The 21,016-nt window shown below is 30.4% G+C and overlaps 10 protein-coding genes and 2 non-coding genes across 12 annotated transcripts; 8 read left to right on the forward strand and 4 right to left on the reverse strand. All coding sequences in view use genetic code 12, as the record gives it.

The window, feature by feature from the left end:
- Positions 1–300: 300 nt before the first annotated feature.
- Positions 301–2,058, forward strand: DFJ63DRAFT_273384 (uncharacterized protein; the record flags this gene model as incomplete). The annotated part of the gene is made up of 1 exon (XM_064904583.1): positions 301–2,058. A coding segment is annotated over one exon (1,758 nt), but the record flags the coding sequence as incomplete, so codon positions are not given.
- A 5-nt stretch (positions 2,059–2,063) lies between these two features.
- On the reverse strand, positions 2,064–4,739 carry SPO75 (Spo75p; the record flags this gene model as incomplete). Its single annotated transcript, XM_064907794.1, has 1 exon — positions 2,064–4,739. One exon carries the CDS (start codon positions 4,737–4,739, stop codon positions 2,064–2,066), a length of 2,676 nt encoding a protein of 891 aa, XP_064764944.1.
- Positions 4,740–5,333: 594 nt separating this feature from the next.
- DFJ63DRAFT_316850 (uncharacterized protein) lies at positions 5,334–6,241 on the forward strand. The gene has a single exon (XM_064906739.1). The coding sequence runs from the start codon at positions 5,416–5,418 to the stop codon at positions 6,001–6,003; it is 588 nt and encodes a 195-aa protein (XP_064764945.1). The 5' UTR covers positions 5,334–5,415; the 3' UTR covers positions 6,004–6,241.
- A 107-nt stretch (positions 6,242–6,348) lies between these two features.
- On the forward strand, positions 6,349–6,420 carry DFJ63DRAFT_t14. Its single transcript has one exon. It is a non-coding gene; the product is annotated as a tRNA-Asp (tRNA).
- An 11-nt stretch (positions 6,421–6,431) lies between these two features.
- On the forward strand, positions 6,432–6,502 carry DFJ63DRAFT_t15. The gene has a single exon. It is a non-coding gene; the product is annotated as a tRNA-Gly (tRNA).
- A 1,017-nt stretch (positions 6,503–7,519) lies between these two features.
- MHP1 (Mhp1p) lies at positions 7,520–12,065 on the forward strand (the record flags this gene model as incomplete). The annotated part of the gene is made up of 3 exons (XM_064905451.1): positions 7,520–9,138; positions 9,238–11,814; positions 11,992–12,065. Exons 1-3 carry the CDS (start codon positions 7,998–8,000, stop codon positions 12,063–12,065), a joined length of 3,792 nt encoding a protein of 1,263 aa, XP_064764946.1. The 5' UTR covers positions 7,520–7,997.
- A 156-nt stretch (positions 12,066–12,221) lies between these two features.
- On the reverse strand, positions 12,222–12,849 carry DFJ63DRAFT_27697 (uncharacterized protein). Its single transcript, XM_064904602.1, has one exon. It carries the CDS (start codon positions 12,748–12,750, stop codon positions 12,379–12,381), a length of 372 nt encoding a protein of 123 aa, XP_064764947.1. The 5' UTR covers positions 12,751–12,849; the 3' UTR covers positions 12,222–12,378.
- A 100-nt stretch (positions 12,850–12,949) lies between these two features.
- DFJ63DRAFT_333090 (uncharacterized protein) lies at positions 12,950–14,533 on the reverse strand (the record flags this gene model as incomplete). Its single annotated transcript, XM_064907795.1, has 1 exon — positions 12,950–14,533. The coding sequence occupies one exon, from the start codon at positions 14,531–14,533 to the stop codon at positions 12,950–12,952; it is 1,584 nt and encodes a 527-aa protein (XP_064764948.1).
- A 141-nt stretch (positions 14,534–14,674) lies between these two features.
- DFJ63DRAFT_27565 (uncharacterized protein) lies at positions 14,675–15,697 on the forward strand. Its single transcript, XM_064904595.1, has one exon. It carries the CDS (start codon positions 14,795–14,797, stop codon positions 15,665–15,667), a length of 873 nt encoding a protein of 290 aa, XP_064764949.1. The 5' UTR covers positions 14,675–14,794; the 3' UTR covers positions 15,668–15,697.
- On the reverse strand, positions 15,527–16,582 carry DFJ63DRAFT_27951 (uncharacterized protein). Its single transcript, XM_064904615.1, has one exon. The coding sequence runs from the start codon at positions 16,388–16,390 to the stop codon at positions 15,728–15,730; it is 663 nt and encodes a 220-aa protein (XP_064764950.1). The 5' UTR covers positions 16,391–16,582; the 3' UTR covers positions 15,527–15,727.
- A 560-nt stretch (positions 16,583–17,142) lies between these two features.
- Positions 17,143–18,381, forward strand: DFJ63DRAFT_27568 (uncharacterized protein). The gene has a single exon (XM_064904596.1). It carries the CDS (start codon positions 17,352–17,354, stop codon positions 18,108–18,110), a length of 759 nt encoding a protein of 252 aa, XP_064764951.1. The 5' UTR covers positions 17,143–17,351; the 3' UTR covers positions 18,111–18,381.
- DFJ63DRAFT_27569 (uncharacterized protein) lies at positions 18,382–21,000 on the forward strand. The gene has a single exon (XM_064904597.1). The coding sequence runs from the start codon at positions 18,652–18,654 to the stop codon at positions 20,902–20,904; it is 2,253 nt and encodes a 750-aa protein (XP_064764952.1). The 5' UTR covers positions 18,382–18,651; the 3' UTR covers positions 20,905–21,000.
- Positions 21,001–21,016: the final 16 nt, after the last annotated feature.

Here is a 21,016-nt window from a genome sequence, read left to right on the forward strand (position 1 = left end):
GATCATAATGATGAAGAATATGAACAGTTGCCATTGTTAAAGAGAAGAAAAGTGGATATCATAAATGATAAGATAGAACCTAAATATGAAATCCTTAATGAAACTGATAATGATAGTGATTTTGAAGATATTCTCCTTGATACGCCTCCACCATCTCCATCTCCTCCTCCTCCTCCTCCTGATTCATTCGCTATCCCTATAGGTGGTTCACCCCTCGATAAAGAGGCAGAACTCAAACGTATACGCTTGAAACAATTACTTCAAGAAAAGCAAAAACGTTTGAGTTTGAATTATCTAACTATGGTGAGTTATATCCTTCATGCCAGACATAGAAATAAATGGCTATCCAATAAAAAAATCTTAAAGCTGTTAAAGAATCTTATACCGAAAGATTTAATTAAAAATCACGTCCGGAAACTTCAAAAGGCTTTGAAAGAAGGGATCGATAATAATGATAAAGATATGAAATTACAACTTGATAAACAGTTGGTGTATATCTTGAAATACCTTATAAAATGGTTCAGATTGAATTATAAATTTAATTCAAACGGGTTAAGAGTATTAGGATACCTTCCAAAACATAAATCTGCTGATCAATATTATCCCAATACAGCTAGTCCAATCCTGAATATTAAAGAGTTTCAATATATCATTAAAAAATTCAAACATAATAGAGATACAGGGGCTCAAATATTCACTGCTTTATTAAGATCATTAGGATTTGAAAGTCGTTTGGTATTCTCATTACCTTTATTAGCAGTGAGAAATGGTATAACTCCATTAAAACAACCAAAAGTAGATGAAAAGAAACTCCTGGTTAATAAAGATAACGATTTGTTGTATCCTTATTATTGGACAGAATTAATCAATCCATTGAATCCTGAAGAGGTGATTGTATTGGAGACGGAATGCTTTCATAATGAAGAAAATCGATTGATTCGATTAACGAGAGTAGCCAACAATAACACCTCCGATATCATAAATCAGGATAATTTAAATCAATATTATACTGACTTATTTTATCCTGTACCTAGTCAATTCAATCAAATGTCAATGCATTATGTTATTAGCTTAACTAATGATAATTTGATATTACCGATAAGTTCACGATACATGACTGATATTTCGTATCGATGGTTTGATAAATTGGATTTACGTACCGATCATGGCCGGTCAGCATTATTATTCCAATCATTGATTAGAATATTCAATCATGGGAAACATTATGATCATTTAACTAATTTAGAACTAGATACATTACGAAAAGTGGCGATGATAAATTATAAAATCCCTACTAATTTCACCGCTATGAAAAGGAATCCGAATGTGGTGACTTTATCAACGTTAAGATATAATGAATCGATCCCCACTTCGACAACCACACCTATTTCAAAGATTAAACTTGATTCAAAGTTAGAATTAGTCTATTTTAAAAATTCCATCGTGGTAGGGAAATCAATCAAACAATGGAAGTTCTTAGGTAGATCAGTAAAACCGACTGAATTAGACCATCCTTTGAAATCAACTAAGGCATTAACCCCAAGAACCATCGAAGGGAAAAGATTGTATAATCTTAATATTTATAATAATGAACCCGAATTAAATGAAACAAAATTATACAGTTTTGATCAAACTTGTCCGTATATTACATTGGAAACTACATTAGATATAAATGGGAATTTAGTTCTACCTCGAAATAAATATGGTAACATGGAAATTTATCGAGAAAATATGGTTCCGGAAAATTGTATGTGGTTGAAACTTTCTGATATAGAGACTATTTTAAATGATTATCGGAAAACAAACGATTTAAAAATCCAATATGTTAATGTGGTGGTGGGATTTAATTTCACTTCAAAACCAGGTCAATGTATACCTGTCAAAAACGGGGTAATAATATTAAAACAAGATGAATTGTTAATTAAAAAAATCTGGTTACAAGGTAAAATGAGATTAAATCATCTTGAATTAGAATCTAAAAAGAAAGAAACAGAAGCTATGTGGGAATTATTTATAAGAAGAGTACGTATAAAGGAGAAACTTAATAAGAGATATGGGATAAATCATTTATAATCAGGAGGAGCTTCAGAAATTTTTATACTGAATTTCTTACTAGTATGATTTTTAAATACAATATTTGCTCCACTTGTATCACCGTCCAGTAATTTAGGTATTCTACTTTGAATATATTCAATGTTCTTTTCCGCTATTCCAAATGAATCTGAAGGTAACCATAATCTTGGATATTCAAATCTAAATGAAGGATGAAGATATAACATATCTTGATTATGTTGAGGAGATGGTAAATTTATCTGATTACTTTGTGAAGTCATAGTAGCGGTAATATTATTATTAAGATTATTATTGACATTCCCATTCCCATTCCCATCCTTATATTGTTTATCTGATAATATGGGTAAATATGAAAAATGTTGGACATATCGATTATAAATAGTATTATGACCAAATATAGTGGCTAATAATATAATTATCATAATCCAACCTTGGATTTTCATAGGACAATTACCAGCATTATTTTTCAGTAAAAAGAATATTCCAATTAAACAACCTTCTAAACAATAAATTCCAGTATATAAATGAAGTAATGCTATTGGATAAAGTTTCCCTTGAGTTTCAGATTGATTTATATGACTGTATATATATTTTAAGGCATACTTGTAATATAATAATGTTAATGAAAGAATAAAGATAATAAATACCGCTATAATTGGAGAAATAATGGAATAAGCTATGCCAATCGATCCATAAACTGAATAAATAGGAAATGTAGTTCCCCATTTTATAATTGGTAAATTAGTTAATCGATTAAATTTCAGTCTTGGAGTTATATCTTTAAATTTATATAAAGTATGATATAAAATCAATTGATCGATTCTTAAGAAATTAGTACCACAAAATGCAAATGCTTTTAAAGCAATATATTGAAAGAAAAATGTGGCAGCTTTAGGTAAATTAGTGGCTAAAAGAATTGGTATAGAAGTTGGTTGATCAAGAATTTGTTTAAATATAACGGTTACACTTGACAGAATAGTTACAACTAAGAATTGTTGAACAAATAAAAATGAAAAATACCAAGTTTGTAAATCTAATTCTAATTCAGCTCCTGTTAATTTCCCCTTAAAATAAGTTAAAAATCGAAACAGAATCATAACAATTTCAGTTAATATTGATAATAATAATGATGGTAAAAAACTTGAAATGGTTTCTCTAACTTCTTCAGGTAATTTATATAACCACAGTAAAAATGGCATTAATTGAGTTAATAATGGCATTTGGGATACTAATCCAATAAATGAAACTGGAACTATATAAAGTATAATTATAGCAATGAACACTATAGTAACAAAATACTTTTCCACTAAACAAATAAAACTATTACTTCGATCTAAATTATGCCATAAGATATCTTCAGGTCTAATTTCTGAAAAACTCGTATCTAAAGTTCCTTGAGTTTGGGATAATAAACATTGATGAGCCATATTCGATCCTCGTTGTGAATTAAATTCAATTATAACTTTATCATGTTTTAAAAGGGAATCATCTCTTAATAATAACTTTTGTTCATCTAAGGATTCTAATTTTTCATTTAATATCTGTATAGCCCAATCAAACATATAAACTTTCTTCTGAAATAATAATATTCGAAATAATCCTGGTAATTTAAATCTTATCTCTCGATTTAATTTAGGTATATCATAAGGACCAATAAATATAGGTGGATAAAATTTGGGACTTAGATTTGGATCGAATTTAGATAATTCATCATTCATTTGATGTTGTATCAGAGTTTCTTCTAAATTATAAGAATCCTTTCCACATATAGTATGTTTAAATTTTGAATTTAAGAAATTATGAAAATAAATAGTATGAGCTTTTTCTAACGTTGATAAAGCTATCTTAATTCTTCTTACGTCTTCTTCAATAATAGAGAAATCATAAATATACCATACATTTTTAATACCATCAGGAACCACTTCAAACATTTGGGTTAAAGTTTGTTTATCTTTTAAATAACTTGGAACATTTGTTATTAATAAAGTTCTGGCTGTGATTGAATTTTCATGTTTGGTAGATGATAAATATGAAAGTCTGATAATGACAAAACTTTTCAATTCATAAAGAATTAACCAATGGAATATTCCAATTGTAAGAAGACTCATTATAAAATGAGCATTTAATCTATCCACATTTGATATCGATATATTTGATAAACTTAACTTATCTAATCCGGTAACTGATGAATTATTTGGCGCTCCACCTGTCCAATTGACTGGAATTAACACCACCATATTTAGAACCCCAATGACAATAAAGAATAAAAGGAGTATACTGATAAATCTGACAAAGAAATAAGTATCCAACCCCATTGATAAATAAAATGCATTACTACATTTTATAGTTGGTATAATCCATGTTAAAAATCCTCTTGGTAAGGGGTCCATTCTTTCATTAGTCGGTACACAATAACATCGAGGTTGATAAAGATATTTGAAAATGGATCGGAAGAAGCAAAAGAAAGTCAATTGAACTGTACAGAAACATAATGATGTGAATAATGTCTTTAATAATAGATTGAATTCAATACCTGATGATGAATGAGCATATCCTGTTTGAGTTGTATTCAAAAATTCAGCGAATTTTGATGAATATAATACACCCATATAATTCTTAGTTAGTTCGGTATAGTTAACTGAACCATTAGGGATGATTGTCAGCATTTAAAGCTATTATTCTGTACTATGACTAGGAAGAAAATTATGATTTTTTAATTATAATTAATTAGCCGCCAAGTGAATTTAGATTTGCATTTTCGATTCGCAACTTTAAAGTTTTTTTGCAAGTTGACCTTGACAGTAAAAATAGTAGAAGGCTATCAAAATTGCCCCACACAATATTTTTACTTTATCTTTTATTGATACTTTATACTATTTCCTTTGAAATGTCATACCAATATTACCCATCATATTCATAATCTTCATGTAGACAGTCCAGGAATCCCTACGTCTAATTCTACTGCGTAACCTACCAATTTACCACATTCACCTGAATATTACTCTTCTTCAAAGTTGCATAAAACATTCCTATCCACAAATTGGGTCATCTATATTCTTTAACTTTCATTTATTTATTGCCCTCAAACGCTAATTCAGCTCTTTTAGATTTAGGGTTTCTGACAAGAAGCGTGGGGAGTTTAATTTCGTTTAGGGGGGATTTTTTCCTTAGCTCTGCGGTATCATTTTTTTTACCTTGGCGTGGCGAGTAATATAAATAAAGTTGAATATCCCCTAGCGTCTGGAAGACTAGTAAGGAAATTTTTATAATTAAAGAATTTGGATAATATTATCACTACATTATTGAATCCATTCTTAGAACCAGATTATTGACTAATTAAATATGAGGAATCAACAGAAAATGCCATGTATGGTAATTTTAATTTTGCACATGTTATTACTTGTAGAATGTGGTTGGTTGGATTTCTTCTACAAGGATGAAGCTGCATTAGAGACAAAAGCTTACTATTCTCATGGCGATGTAAAAGAAAACTTTATATATGCTGGTGATTTACATAACAAGGGGGAAAAAGTTAATGTTGGGATAGTACAAGATGATGCAAGTAATCCTAAATCAATCTCGAAACCTTCCGACTTGATATGTGATAGTGAACTATTTAAGAATACTGATTGGTCTACTTTAGGGCTTAGTGTCATCCAAGAGTCATACTTTCAGTTAATTGCCAAGTTCCAACTTTTAGACACGGAAGATCAATGTTATGCGTGGTATTATTTATTAAAGACCGCTGACTTAGATCTGCTTCAAAAGATTTTTGATGATAGATTAAACAGTGATGAAGGTAAAAAAAAGTTATCGAAAGATTTACATAATTTAGTAGAGCAATTGATTTTAGAAGATGAGAACTACACACCCAACTATCAATATATGGGAAAGGTATATTATACTGATCCCGGTATTGAGGTTAAGTAAGGTCAGATAGTGGGATAATGGAAAGAACTCGATTAGGAAAGTTACAGATTCTGGTTGCAAAAAGGAAGCATTAATTGATTTCTTCATGAATGGATATTTAAGAGACATAAAATCTAATTTCGGCCTAAATTAAAGTTTTATTATTATTCTCACTGTAATTAATAATAAATATTCTATTACCTTAGATATTCGTATATCTATATACAGTGTCTAAATATAACATTAACTTCGTTTGAATTATAAAATGAAGACTTTCTTACAGTTAAAATTTTGAAAATCGTGATTTTTGATCACGTGATATATACTTATTATCATTTACCTAGCGAAAATAATTTCAGTTAAAAATCCGTGATAGTTTAGTGGCTAGAATTACCGTTTGTCGCATGGTAGACCGGGGTTCAATTCCCCGTCGCGGAGCATTTTCTAATGCGCAAATGGTTTAGTGGTAAAATCCAACGTTGCCATCGTTGGGCCCCTGGTTCGATTCCTGGTTTGCGCATTTTTTAATTTTTTTGATATCTTAGATATATTTATTTGGTTAACTATTCGAATGAAGTTATTTTTGAAGTTGTACGATCAAAATTGATGTAATTAGCGTTGATTAGAATGATGACAGAGATATGTGGAGCTCAATTTTTTAAGGATGCGAAATGCATATCCGAGAGTCTACTAGTTTGTCGAACAGTTCTAATATATAGTAATAGCCATGGAGTTGAAGTTACTATTTTTAAGACCTTTTTGAGCTTTGGAAAAGTCTAATCTACTCATATAATGTTTTCCCGAATAAATCAAGATAACATTGGGTTAGTTCAGGTTAGGTTTCGGTTACTATACATTTTTCGCAACTGGGAGGTCGGTTAAATTGGGATCAGCGATCTGAAATTTAATATCAACAAGACAACAACCATTACTAAGGTTGAGGTTATAGCCATCTATGATAAGTTGATAGACTGTATATCATCTCAATATTCCATATGAATAATAGTTCCACCCCCAGTGGTGATCGTAAAAAACCATAAAAAAATTAAAAAATAAGCACCAATTAAATATACGATAAAAGAGGCTTAAATGAAGGTAAAGTCTAGATGCAAATGTCATTACTCAACTATGATGACATAGATATAACCAGCGTTTCTAATAAATGAATCTAGTTTTAAATATTGTGAAACATCTTGAATTAACTACCAAAGTATTAAAAAGGAGATCGGGTGGAGGATGGTGGTGGTGACGGGGTCAGCTGATAATGATTTCCTGCATACTTTACATGGTAGTACCTCCCCCCAAGCAAAAAAAAATGCAGTGTCATTAAATCAGTCAATCAGACAAATCATCCAATTTCTATTTGTAGTGTTCACATAATAGAATGGTTGGATTGCCAATAGATTTTCACTTATTACTACTATATAAGGCCGGCTACATCATAGTAACCGTTAATGGCCGATATAAGATTGAAAAATTTCTCTGTTTATGATTAACCTTTTTTATATTTATTCCCTTACGACAAAATTAACTATGGGTTTTAAATTGTTTTTGTGTCTGTCTGTCTGTCTGTCTGTCTGATTGAAGTCAACTTTTTTTAAGTCAGTCAAAAATTCAGTCAGACATTTTTATAAAAAAACAGACAGACAGACAAAAAAAGAAAAGACGAAATAAACCTTTAAATCTCTACACTTTAATTTTTTTTTATTTTCAGTATTTTGATTTTGGCAACAGACAGCACTTAACCCATCTGAACACGATTCATCTAATTGATTGTATCGTATCATCAGTTGATCTCGTTTAGCATACTTCATCCACCTATCCCATCCACACCGTTAGGACTGTTAGTGTGTTGATTGACTGTTGAGACTTTGAATCATCAGTGTTATCAATCTCACCTCATTTTCTTTCCCCATATAATCTCATTCTCATTCTCATCCCCCACCCCTCCCCCTTATAAAACTAATCAATAACTTTTTTATCAACCCCATCAAGTACCATCCCCCTTCTAATCAATGTCAACTTCTGAAAACATTGAACCTGCTTCTGAAAATGGAAGTAGTGGTGGAAGTAGTACCAATCCCGGGTCTAGATTTAATCTAGAGAAAATAAGAGATATTATAGAGACTAAAAAGACTGCCTATTTAAAAGGTGTTGCCAATACAGATGTGGATTGGTTTCTAAGAGATTCTTCCATATCAACTTCAAGTCCTAAATTATCACCTGCAGATGTGATTGATAATGATGATAGTAAATTAAAACTTAATGACACTGGCAATCATAGTAAAAATAATAATATCAATAACAATGAGGGATCTCCTGTTAGAAAACAAATTTCAAATTCATCTATATCTCCTGTTAGTTCTCATCTAACTGCGGGTATCTCCAATACAAATGATCATAACTCAAGTAAAACAAAACCTTCCATTGCTCCTATTCAAGAAGAAAACATCGAATCAGCTTCTTCACCTACTAGTTCTCCACCTCAAATGATCAGAAAAAGTAGATTAAGTGTTTCAAGTTTAACTGGTGCTCCATCAAATTCACCACCTTCAAGTGGTTTATTTTCAAAGTTAAAAGGAAGATTAGGTCATTCATCATCATCATCATCTCGAGCTTTAAGTCCTCCTTCTTCTCCCAAATTAGCATCTGTAAATACCATTCCTCCCGTTTTTAAATCAAATTATGCTATGAATAATAATGATGTTAAAAAACCCGCCCCTCAATCTGCACCTGTTTCATTATCAAACTCTACTGCTACCACCACTACCACCTATGCTCCAACACCTACTCATACTGAAAATAATCATGATAATAACATTGATCATTATAAATTAACAAGAACTACTTCAAGTCCAGCTAGTGATAGTGATCCAAGATTAGACGAATACATTAAATTTTATCAACAAAAGGATATACGAAGAAGTTCAGTTTCTTCAAGACGTTCATCTGCGGTTTCAACTAACTCAGGACAATCTCATAATAATAACATATTAAATCAACCTTCTGCATCTACCTTACCAAGTGTATTAATAAATTATGATGATGTTCAAAGTAATTATTGTCCAAATTCATCTAAACCAGAAGCCCCAGTAGAATCAACTTCAGCTAAGTTATCATCATTATTTAGAAGAAAAAGTATAACTTCATCTCCAAGTCTTAATGCATCTAGTACTCAGAGAAGAAATTCAGAATCAACTATTTCTTTAGTAAGTACCGTTTCATCACCTCCACCTTCTTCAAGTCTTGAATTAGATCCAAATTTCAAAGATTTAAAACCACTTAAAAGAGTTGCTTTCCATTCATCTACATTTCTTATCGATCCACCTCAACAAATCCCATCTCGAAATCCAAGAAAGGGAAATGTAGAAGTATTAGGGAATGGGACTATTAAAATCCATCAATTATCAGATGAAGATCGTATCGCCATGGAAAAATCTCAATTAGGTCAAGGTGGTGGTATAGTTGTAGGTGGTACTGGTGCATTAGGATTAATCAAAAAACCAGAAGATTCAATGTCAAGTGTTGATTTAGCAACTACTACTTCGGTTAGAGATAGTAATGGTGAAGAAGATACTGCAATTGATAAACATGCTAGATCATTGGGAGTTGAAAAACCAATGATTACTCATCAAAGACATTCTTATGATGTTCCCGTTAAAAAGATGGCTTTAGACTTGATGTATACCAGATGTTGTCATTTACGTGAAATCTTACCGATTCCAGCTATAGTGAAACAAATCCCTAAGGGGTCCATGGCTCCATTACCAGTATTACAATTAAGAAACCCAACTCCTACCATGGTTGAAATTCAAACCTTTGCTGATTTTATTAGAATTGCTCCTATTATTTGTGTATCTCTAGATGGAGTAAGTTTATCAATTGATCAATTGAAGATTTTATTATCAGCCATGAGTGCTAAGAAACAATTAGAAAAAATTAGTTTAAGAAATACTCCTATTGATCGTGAAGGTTGGGCCTTATTATGTTGGTTCTTATCCAGAAATACAGTTTTGAATAGATTAGATATCACTCAATGTCCAGCATTATCCGTCAATGTATTAAAGAAAAGAAAGAAGAAACTTGATAATAAGAAATATGAAGAAGAAGTCAAACGCATGTCATGTAATCGTGAGAATCGATCTGATATGGATTGGTCTTTATTTGTGGCAACTTTAGTGGCAAGAGGTGGAATTGAAGAATTAATTTTAACAGGATGTTGTATTACTGATTTAGAAGTATTTGATAAATTAATGAAATTGGCAGTACTGAAAAATACTAATAGATTAGGATTAGCTTATAATCAATTAACTCCTAAACATTTTAAAATCATTGTTGATACTTGGTTATTTCAAGATTTTGCTAGAGGTATTGATTTAGGGTATAATGATTTCCTGTCATCCCAATTCACCAAGATTTTATTAGATTATAAACGATTAACCAAGAATTTTGATGATGTGATTTCTAAATCATCAATTGGGTTTGTTAGTTTGAATTCTACTAATATTACATTCAGTGAACAATTTAAAGAAGTATTTGAAACTATCTTTATGAGATTACCAAATTTGAAATATCTTGATTTTTCCAATAATCAACGATTATTTGGAACATTCTCCAAACCTAATACTAATAATACCAGTTTTACTATTATTAACCCTGATATTAGTGTGGAAAAATCAGATTCAATTGATTCTGATGCTACTACTACTGATTCATCAAGTTCAAGTGAGAATTCAGCAACTCGTGATTTAGGATTAAGTGAATCAGCCATTGCATTATATTTCACGTCGAAATTTCCTCTCATGCCAAAATTAATTCGATTACATCTTGAAAATAATAATTTTAGTAATTCTTCATTAATGTCAATTGCTAAAGTTATTCCCTTTTGTAAGAATTTAGGATATCTTTCCTTATTAGGAAACCATATTGATGTTTCATCTGCATCTGCTTTAATTAATGGGTTAAAGAATTCTAAAACTTTAATTACATTAGATTGTGATCTTGAGAATTTCCCTGATTTATTTAAAGAAAGAATTGGGTTATATACAATGAGAAATATGGAAAGGTTGTTATATGCTAATAAGAAGAGTGAACTTTCATTAAGTGACACTACTACTATTTCAGATGAAGTTAAATCAGAATCATTAGCTGAACAATTGAATCATATTTTATTAGCCAAAGCCAAATCCCAAATTGATTTAAAATCACCTGAAATATCGAAATTCATTCTTCGAGCTCAAAATATTCGTCGGGAATTAAGAAATACCATTGATGAATTATTAAAACTTCAATTGAAAAATGAATTAGATTTAGATGGTAAAGAAACATTAATCAGATTTATATTCATTGATTCATCGATTGAAAAAGGATTACAATTGATTGATCCATCATTAATTGAAACCGATAAGAATACACCTGCTCTGTTTATATCAGGGGCTGAAGATGAAAAGAAATTAACTAAGATCACATCTGAGTTCAATGATGATCAAAATACTCTTGCTGTACCTCAATCTCAAGATATTAGACCTAGTGCATCACCATTATCGATGTCGAGATCAACTTCAAGAACAAATCTTAATAATTTAGATCGTCAAGAAGGATCAGTATTGAAATTAAGTAAATTACATGATTTCCATCATATTCATAGTAATTCATTGGATGATATGTCGGGAGAAGATATGAGAAAGAAATTGAAATCGATTGAATTTACTGATCTTGATAAGATTATTGGATATTTAGGTAGATTAAAAGAACAAGGAATCTCATTAGAGAAAGTGTTTAATAATCAAGGAAAAGATTTCAATAAACAATTTCAAAAGGAAGAAATCTTCAGTATTGAAGAGATTAAAGAACGATTATCAAAATTAGCCAGTGTTACCAATTCAAATGGTGATGGAGATGATGATGGTGAAGAAGATCTTTCTAAAGTACTTTCTGATGATAATGAATCAACTAAACTTGTACCTGACAGTTCTACTTTAGAATCCCCTCACCCCTTAGAAGATCAAGTTGGTAGAGGTGAGAATCTTAATGAAGCTTATGATAAAGTATTGAGTAATATCTCAACTTATAAAATGGAATAAAATAAATCTATTCTCTTATGCCCCCCATCCCCATTTTGTTTCAATTCATTTATATTACATTTAATTTAGATTTTATTAATTTCTATTCACATTTAATACATTTTTTATGACAATTGTCCTTTTTGCAAGTGTAGTGCAGCGTAGCGTAGTGAAGGTTTTTGTATATTACAAGAAGATTTATGTTTATAACGTGCTATATTATGCTGCTATGCTATGCCATGGCATTTTTTTAAAAAAGAAAGAATACAAGAAGAAGAAGAACCTAACTTAACTTAACCCAACCCAACCAGTAGATTTGAAACATAAGAACCATCTATTCAAAATCTTCATCTTCTTCTTCTTCATCACTTCCATCTCCACCAGTTTGAGGTCTATGAGAATCATTCACATCATCATCATCATCATCACTATACTCTTGACCATCATCATCACCTCCAGCTTCTTCAGCTAAATCCTCACAAGCATCAATCCAATCTGAATAAATATCAACTGGTTGAGATAAGGAATTTATCGTGGTTTGAAAGGATTGTCCACATACTTTACAATGTAATTCCCCTAATGAATTCTTTTTATCCAAGGTACAAATGACTGATTTTTCATGATTACAAAAGAGACAGGTGAAGGTGGTGTCCAACACTTGTTTGATCTTCTTCTGTGGCTTGGCCGATGACTTTCTCTTACCCATATTGTTGTGTGTTCTTTAATTCTAGTGTATAGATTGATGGTTGATGGTTGATGGTTGATGTTGATGGTTTTTCAGTGAAAAAAAAAAGTGTTTACAAAATCGCAGTGGAACAAAATAATTTTAGCAATAAATAAGTATATTATATAGAATGCAAAAGGGTTGGTGTATATACTACTATATAAGTCTCCAGAGTCCATATCTATGGTCTTAACATCAGTTGAGCTTTCTTCTTCAATCTCATTTCCAATCTAAGCTTGTCGAATTTCAAATGTTCAAGTTTTGGATCAGAATTAGTGCCATTACTAGAATCAGTACTATTAGTGGTGGATGGAGGTAATTGGGGTGTAGGACTTCGTGAAGGATTTCTACTGGATGAAGGCGATGAGATTTCTCCACTATTTCGAGCGCTACCGGTATAACTCATGGTGATTCTTAAATTTGGATTATAAGTGGTATTTAATTTTAAACCATATTCATATAATTTCAAATCATTACCTCTCTTTTCATATAATTTCAAAGCATCTTTGATTAAATTCCCGATAAAATCATGACGAGTGGATTCATTCATTAATTGAGATTGAATGGGATAATGTAATAATAAAGAAAGACTTTCACTAAAATCGCAAGTGATTAAATTTGATTTTAATTGAATAAGTAATTGAATTATCATAAATGATATTAAATCAGGTATACCTCCATAAACATGAATTTGGGGAGTTGCGATTAATTTATCCCAAAGTAAAGATGTGGTTTCTAAATCATTGCCTAATTCTCGTAATAAGATTAATCGAAAATATCGAATGATCCATAATTGAGATTCTAATTTTAATTTATTTAATAAACTGTAATGAATGAATTGATCAACTTTCATAAGATTGATATTGAATGATTCGATTGATTTCCATAATGTTTCTTCACTTTCATAAAATTTCGATATGATCCCGGTGGCTAAGATATATTTATTAAAAATAGTAAATAAATCATGATTTAAATAATGTTTATCATAAAGATTTAATATTTTTAAATCATCACTGGAAATAGTATTGGTTTTCGGTATATCGATGGATTCATGATATAAATTCATATAAAACAATCCCAAAATTTCATGAATCCCTTGTTTATACCCAACTTGAGGATTACATTTCGACCATACATACAATACTTCAATCAAATGTTTTTTATGAATGATTGAAGTTGAGGATTGATAGAAGGATTCACCGGGGAATAATCGATCGATATCCAATACGATGATTTCCAACAATTCAATATCTTCTTCTGTAGTTTCATGAGGAGTAGATGGAGTGGGAGACCTTGTCCTTATCGATGCTGATGTTATGGGTGAAAGTGTTGGACTTCGTAATGGATCATCAATATTGGTTATTCTTGTGAGGGATATCTTATTGATACTAGTTGTGGTGGAGGATGAACGAGGATTTCTACTGTCTTTATTTAAACTTGCCTTTCTTGATAGATGAATACTTTCTTTATCTTGATAGAATGAAGATTCTGGATCCAAAGCCCACCAAGGAATAGTCATATCAGGTCTTTTAACTAATTGATGATAAATAATCCTGGAATCATGTAATTTCGTTAACCATTGATGAATGGATAGACTATCAGTTATCAAACAACATTTCCAAATCAAAGTTCTTGAAAAGTATTTTGGATAATTCAAGGAAGTATATTCATTATCAAGTATCGAGGCTTTAAAATTGGTGATATTTCCTTTAAATTTTTCAATGGTGAGTAATGCTTTTGAAATGATATCATTTTCCTTAAGCATATTGGGATGATGATGGGACATAGATCCTCTTAACTATTCATAAGGTATATTGGTGTTGAAAGGAACTGTTAAAAGAGAAGAGAATTATTATCAGCGTATAGATTTGACCCGCATTCACTCACCTGCCCAGAACCAAAACAAACAGACATCAAGAAAAAAAATGTGACAGACTAGACAGACCATCACCAAAATTTCATAATTTGAATGGTGTAAAATCAGCATACCATAGGGACAATTAAGGGTGATTCAAGTAGTACAAGGATGTCACAGGAAGACCAATCACAATCGCAATCACTTCAACAAAGTTTGGATCAATTAGCAACATGGGAGAAAGAAATGAGTTCCATTGAAAAGGATATTGAAATATATCGAATCAAACAAACTCAAACTATATATGCTAAACGTCAAATCATCTTATCTTCCATTCCTAAATTTTGGTATATCGTATTGGCTGAAAATGATGATTTTGCCGATTATATCAGTATTGATGATTTGAAATATTTGGAATTCATTGAGGATATTTATATTGAATATCCTTTGATTTCAACTGATACCTATAAAGATTTCTCTATTACTATAACTTTCAATGGTGGGGATGATGATGATCTTATACCTCAACAGAAGGTGACGAAACATTTCCAAACCATAATCCAAGATGGAGAGGAGAGATTAATATCAAAGTCAGTGGATGTGGAATGGCCTAAAGAATTGAATAAGATAAATCCTAAATTAATTAAATCATCTAATAAAGGGAATAAAAATTGGAGTAGTGGGGATAAGAAGAATTATAGATTAGGAATGAAATCATTTTTTGCATGGTTTGGATGGACAGGGGAGAAACCAGGGAAAGAGTTTAAGAATGGAGAAGATTTGACGAGATTGATTGTTGATGATCTTTATTTGAATGCATTGAAATATTATATATTGGCGTTACCTAATGGTGATGATGATGATGATGATGAGGATGAAGAAGATGAAGAGGATAGTTCTGAAGGTGAAGAGTTGGACTTGAGTGGGGAGGATGAAGAGGAGGATGGGGAGGAGGATGATGAGGAGGAGGAGGAGGAGGAGGAAACTTCCAACAAACGAAATCATATTGATGATAATGGTCAAAGTAAAAAGCATAAACATTAGATAGAAATGTACATTAATAAAAAGTCACATATATATATATAAAGTAGACTATAGGTATATTTAATCCTTGGTTAAAGTATTAAATCTAAAATACACATTAAACCCTTCAAACATATTCATCACGATCCAACCAAAGGATTGAACGGTTGAAACTCTATATTTTTTCAATTTTGGTACCAAGACAAACATAACTTCAAACACGTGAATCAAAGTAACTAAATAAAATATAAATGGGATATTCTTCTTTACAAAGGTTGGAATATATTTCACAATTTGTCCATAAATGAAATCATTACCTAAATATTTTGGAATTAAATTTGGATCAACAGTATTAAGGAATAAAGTAATCACAGTAACATACATTCCATAACCAAAGATATTATCAGGTAATAAGATTTTTGTAATTCTATGAGCAGAATAACCTTGTTTAGCAGCAGCATATTTTGCCATAGAGATTAATTTATCTTTAATATCTTTAAAACTTTCAACTTTTAAATGTTGCAGTTCAGAAGCATCATTCCAATCAAGAGAATATTGAACGATTTCTCCCGTGTTTAAACTATATTCAATAGTGAATGATTTTTCATCAAGTTTAACTAATTTAACTGATGATTCTTGGAATAAACCAATTTCAGCTCCACCATAGACGACAATATAATCAATTAAAGCTAATTGATGATCAGCATTCATATGAGAGATGATACGTTGACTTGGATCAGACATGGTAGGTGGTAGGTGGTAGGTGGTAGTTAGTTGTATTGGTGATGGTAGGTATAGATAGATATCAATTGATGAATATGGGATGGATATGGGAATTGATATAATATGTTGGGGCAATTAGAGTTAATTGAATCGTTTAAAAAGGTTGCACGTGAAAGAAACGGCAAAAGGGCGGAGATCGGACGGGAATTGGAATTTTATAAACGAACTTAAGCCGTATTATCAGATCTGAGTAGTTATAATTAATATAAACTATTGATGTAAGGATGAATAGTCAAGATGAAATTGGTATATATAACTTCGTTCGTCCAATTCATAAATTGAATGGTTACATAATTAGATCAATTTAATTGATATTTTTCTTAGCCTAATTAATTAATTAATTAATTAGTTGGTTAAAACTGTGTGGGTCTTGCTGTGAATTGCTTTACGGTTAATTTGATGATGAGTTATATACAGTACTGGATGTATGGATGTAGATGTGTGGATGTTGTTGTCAGGTGATTGTTTTTTTATTTTAAATTTCTTTTTTTTTTTAATGATCATTTCCCTTTTAAGCCATGAGGTCTAAAGTTTAAAGTGAGCTGGGCTCAATAGTTAAGAATTAACTATGAGTTCTGCACTCCATTTCCATATGGGGATAATGATGGATGATGATGTTAAAGGAGATGATTAACACACAAGATGATTAAATAATTAAGGATTGACATAATCATAAGATTTACCATTACTATTAGCTAAATCTGATGTTATTATTTATCCACTAGAAAATATCTTCTATCCCATTTTATAGTAACATTACCCTTTCTCTATTATCATATAGTACATAGTACACACTATATATATATATAGAGTTAATCTTTCACTTTATCCTCAAAAGTTTAACTCATCCACCCAATTATTCATTTATTCATTTATTCAACAACAACAAACTATTCCTGTTTATTCATAACACACTCATATCATGTTCTCACCTCAATTTAGCTCCCAACTAGATTCTCAACTTGACTCTGATACTTGTTCAACTCATCATAAAAAATATATACCTCGAACTTCAACTACTAATATATCAGAAAATGATCATGTAAAACATAATAAATCATTTGACATAACCGTAATGTTAAATGATGAAATCAGTTACTTACATTGGTATAACAACATTCAATGTCTTCTCCAAGAATTTCCTCAATTCCTCCCTTATTTCAATCTTGAATTACTTCCTCGAAATAACGATATGAATAATGAAGATTATCTCATTCATTATAATCAAATTGAATCCCTCTGTGTAGCTAATCCTCAAACTAGTCAATTCTTAAATCAAAAATTACTTCAATCAATTCATCCTAAATATCATTCCATACTATCTTCATCCCTTTTAATCTGTAAGAATTTTGAAAATTTAAAACAATATTTCGAAACTAAAATCACTGGATTTTATTTATTAAATTTAGAAAATTCATTAACATTGAATCTAACTAATACTTTACAATTCTTAATTGATCTTGATGATCTATGTAAGATTTATTATTTCATCTTTAGAGAATCTCCAAATCATCAATTGAAAATTCAATGGATTATGAATTCAATTAATAAAGTTAGTAATAATGGAGAATTATTATTACAAATTCAATTGAATTGGGAAAAGATTAATAAGGATCCAATATATATTAGAAAGATATTAACGGTTTATTCGAATAAGTTGAAAATGAGAAGGAGACTTTAACGAGATCAACGAAGTTGATTGAGTAACTACTTTAACTACAGCCATATCAAGTACAACTACAACCAAATCATCAGCATCTAAAGCTATAACGACAAAATTCAATCTACAATACTAATCACGATATCTACGACCATATATTCTATCAACATGCATTATTACCACATCATTTCCATATATCATTATGTAACTATTTATAGATAATTTAACTAAATATAAGTTTAATTTATCTTCTCCCATCGTAATTTTGATAATATCGGTAGATACATACTTTACATAGTAAACTAAATCTTAAATATTTCAACCTATAGTCCACAACTTTTAGGTAACCCTAAATCATGATTTAGTGGATATGAATCTTATGATTTTTTATTGAAAGATTTGCATTTCTTACTTATTGTAAAACAGAATATATTTTTTATTGATATAGATTGAGAAAAGGAAACAATAATTTTTTTTCTGCTAATTTCACAATTTTGCAACAGTGAAAAGCGATTGTAAAAATACCTTTTTTAAATCATCTTCTTCAACATCACTAAAACCAATGCTGAAACTTCAAAGTCTATTAGACCTTGAATATGTGCTTGAATTCCATCAATCGTTAATAAATGGGAGAATTATCAGCATTTTAGATCAGAATCCCATTAGGAATTATCACGCTTCACTTCCATTCTTAATAAATTTACTACACCAACCTAATGAAGAAGAAGTCATTGCAATCGATAAGATTAATCAAATCTTGGATCCTGATAAGATCATCAATGATCGTAAAAAGGTTGTGCTTATGTGGAATCGATTCATGAGATTTGATGTATTTGAACTTATTGAATATAATGCTGTTGAATTAAATCTTACCATTACAAATTTTTTAAATTATTTTAATAAATTGTTTTACAAAATATTTCCTTTTGATGCATTTATCTCTCCTGAATTTGATATTAGACAAGGATTTTCCCACCTGATTTATTTTTGTTTAATGCCTCAGAAATTAGTTCAACCATTAGATCCAATCATATATCCAGTTGAAGAGTATGAAGATGCACCTGAAGAATTGGATAATGGCAGTTATAACAGCATTGAAGGTTCATCTGGGTTCTATTTTCCTAATAAGACCATTATTAGACCTGTTCGATCCGACGAAAGAGATTTCCAAACAGGTGATTATCTAACTTCAAAACAATTAAGTGATTTTATAGGATTTTTCCAACCTCCACCTGAATCAAATATTAATGATATGATTCATTCAACTTCTGAATTGAATATGATTGAATTGAAATTCCATAAGAATAAATATGATCACATATGGCACTATTCTTTTTGTTTACAATTCGAACTCAATTCAAACAAGCATTGCATGAATAGAAATACATTATACCACAATATCTTACAGATCATTAATCGAAGTATGGAAAACTTTGGATATAAAATCTGGCAGAGAAATTCAAGCAAATTTAAACTAGGCACTTTCAAATTTTATATTAAAGCCGATGCAGAAATTGTTATTGACTGGACCCGATCTATTCCTATTCAAGTTCATTCTTGCTTAGACTATATGTTTGAGAATTTCAAGAATGGAAGTTCATGGGACTCAAAATTGCCATTCTTAAACGCTTATTCTAGATTGTTTAGGGCGTGTATTGCCTTTAATAGTTATTCTGGATTTTTGACTGATGGTTTGATGATACTTTATATTAAATATGAACTTAATGATGAGGCTCCAATGAAGTGGAATCATTATGGAAGATTCTTATATTGGAACCTTCCTTGTAAAATTTATGAAGTTAAACTGATATTGGAATTTATGAATTGCATTCATGATTCTGCTCATAGTATGAATGAAAAGCCTATCAGAGAAGTGGTCGCCAAGTTTTATAGTGAAATCAAACCTCCATATTTTCGAATTTGTGAAACTTATTATACTAAATTACAAACCACATTGGAGCATCTTGAATGTAAATTAAACAGTGATACACCTTCAACAATGGAAGCGACTACTACAGGAATAAGTGAAAAGTATTTTAATGTACTTAAACAAATTCATTCCTTCTTTGGGGAGAGATGGGTGCCAATGTCATTAAATCATTTTTTAAATAAATATTCAATTGAATGTGTTTTGGGAGGGAATCAAATATTTAAAAATAATGGAGTTGTCTTAAAAGTTAGACTTATGGATAAAACTTATGTGGTGAAGATTTATGATCCCATTTATACATTATCAATTATACGACAGAACTTTCAATATGCTGAAACGATAAGGGATTGTACAACATCATTCATTAAGGAATGCTGTGCATATGCCGTATTACAACATCAGGACTTTGTACCGAACGTAATGCAAATTGGAACCTTGATAAGTGATAAAATTGAAAGAACGAATGATATTCTTGCTGAAGAACCTGAAAATATAAATTTAAACGGATTCTATATTATTATGGAGTATATAGAATCCAAATATCTATCCGATATTTGTGATTACAGGGAAAAGAAATTGTGTTTACAAGCAATTAATACAGGCTTGAAGAGGGTTCATGATTGTGGTATCAGTCATGGTGATATATTCAATCAAAATATATTAATTAAGAACCTGGGTAAATATAATGATTCAAAAGTTTGTTTCATAGATTTTGGATTTTGTAAATTTTCAAAGTTGCAAACTCTCTTCCCAAATATTTGTACGAAGGATGATAGTTTCAAAGATTCAACAGATAGGGATGATGCAAGAGTAGCAAACATATTCAATTTAGATCAAGGGGATGATAAAAAAGGACGTAGATTTTCTAGACTAAATGAATTCTAGAGAATGAAAATGTTATTTATAGACAATGATAGTGAAATATAATCTACTTAGAATTTTTTTTATATAAATTTGTAGATTACATAATTTTTTTTCTGCTTAATTTCGCAGTTTG

The sequence above is a fragment of the Scheffersomyces coipomensis genome, assembly GCF_036884675.1.
Source record: "Scheffersomyces coipomensis strain NRRL Y-17651 chromosome Unknown DFJ63scaffold_1, whole genome shotgun sequence".
NCBI lineage: Eukaryota > Fungi > Ascomycota > Pichiomycetes > Serinales > Debaryomycetaceae > Scheffersomyces > Scheffersomyces coipomensis.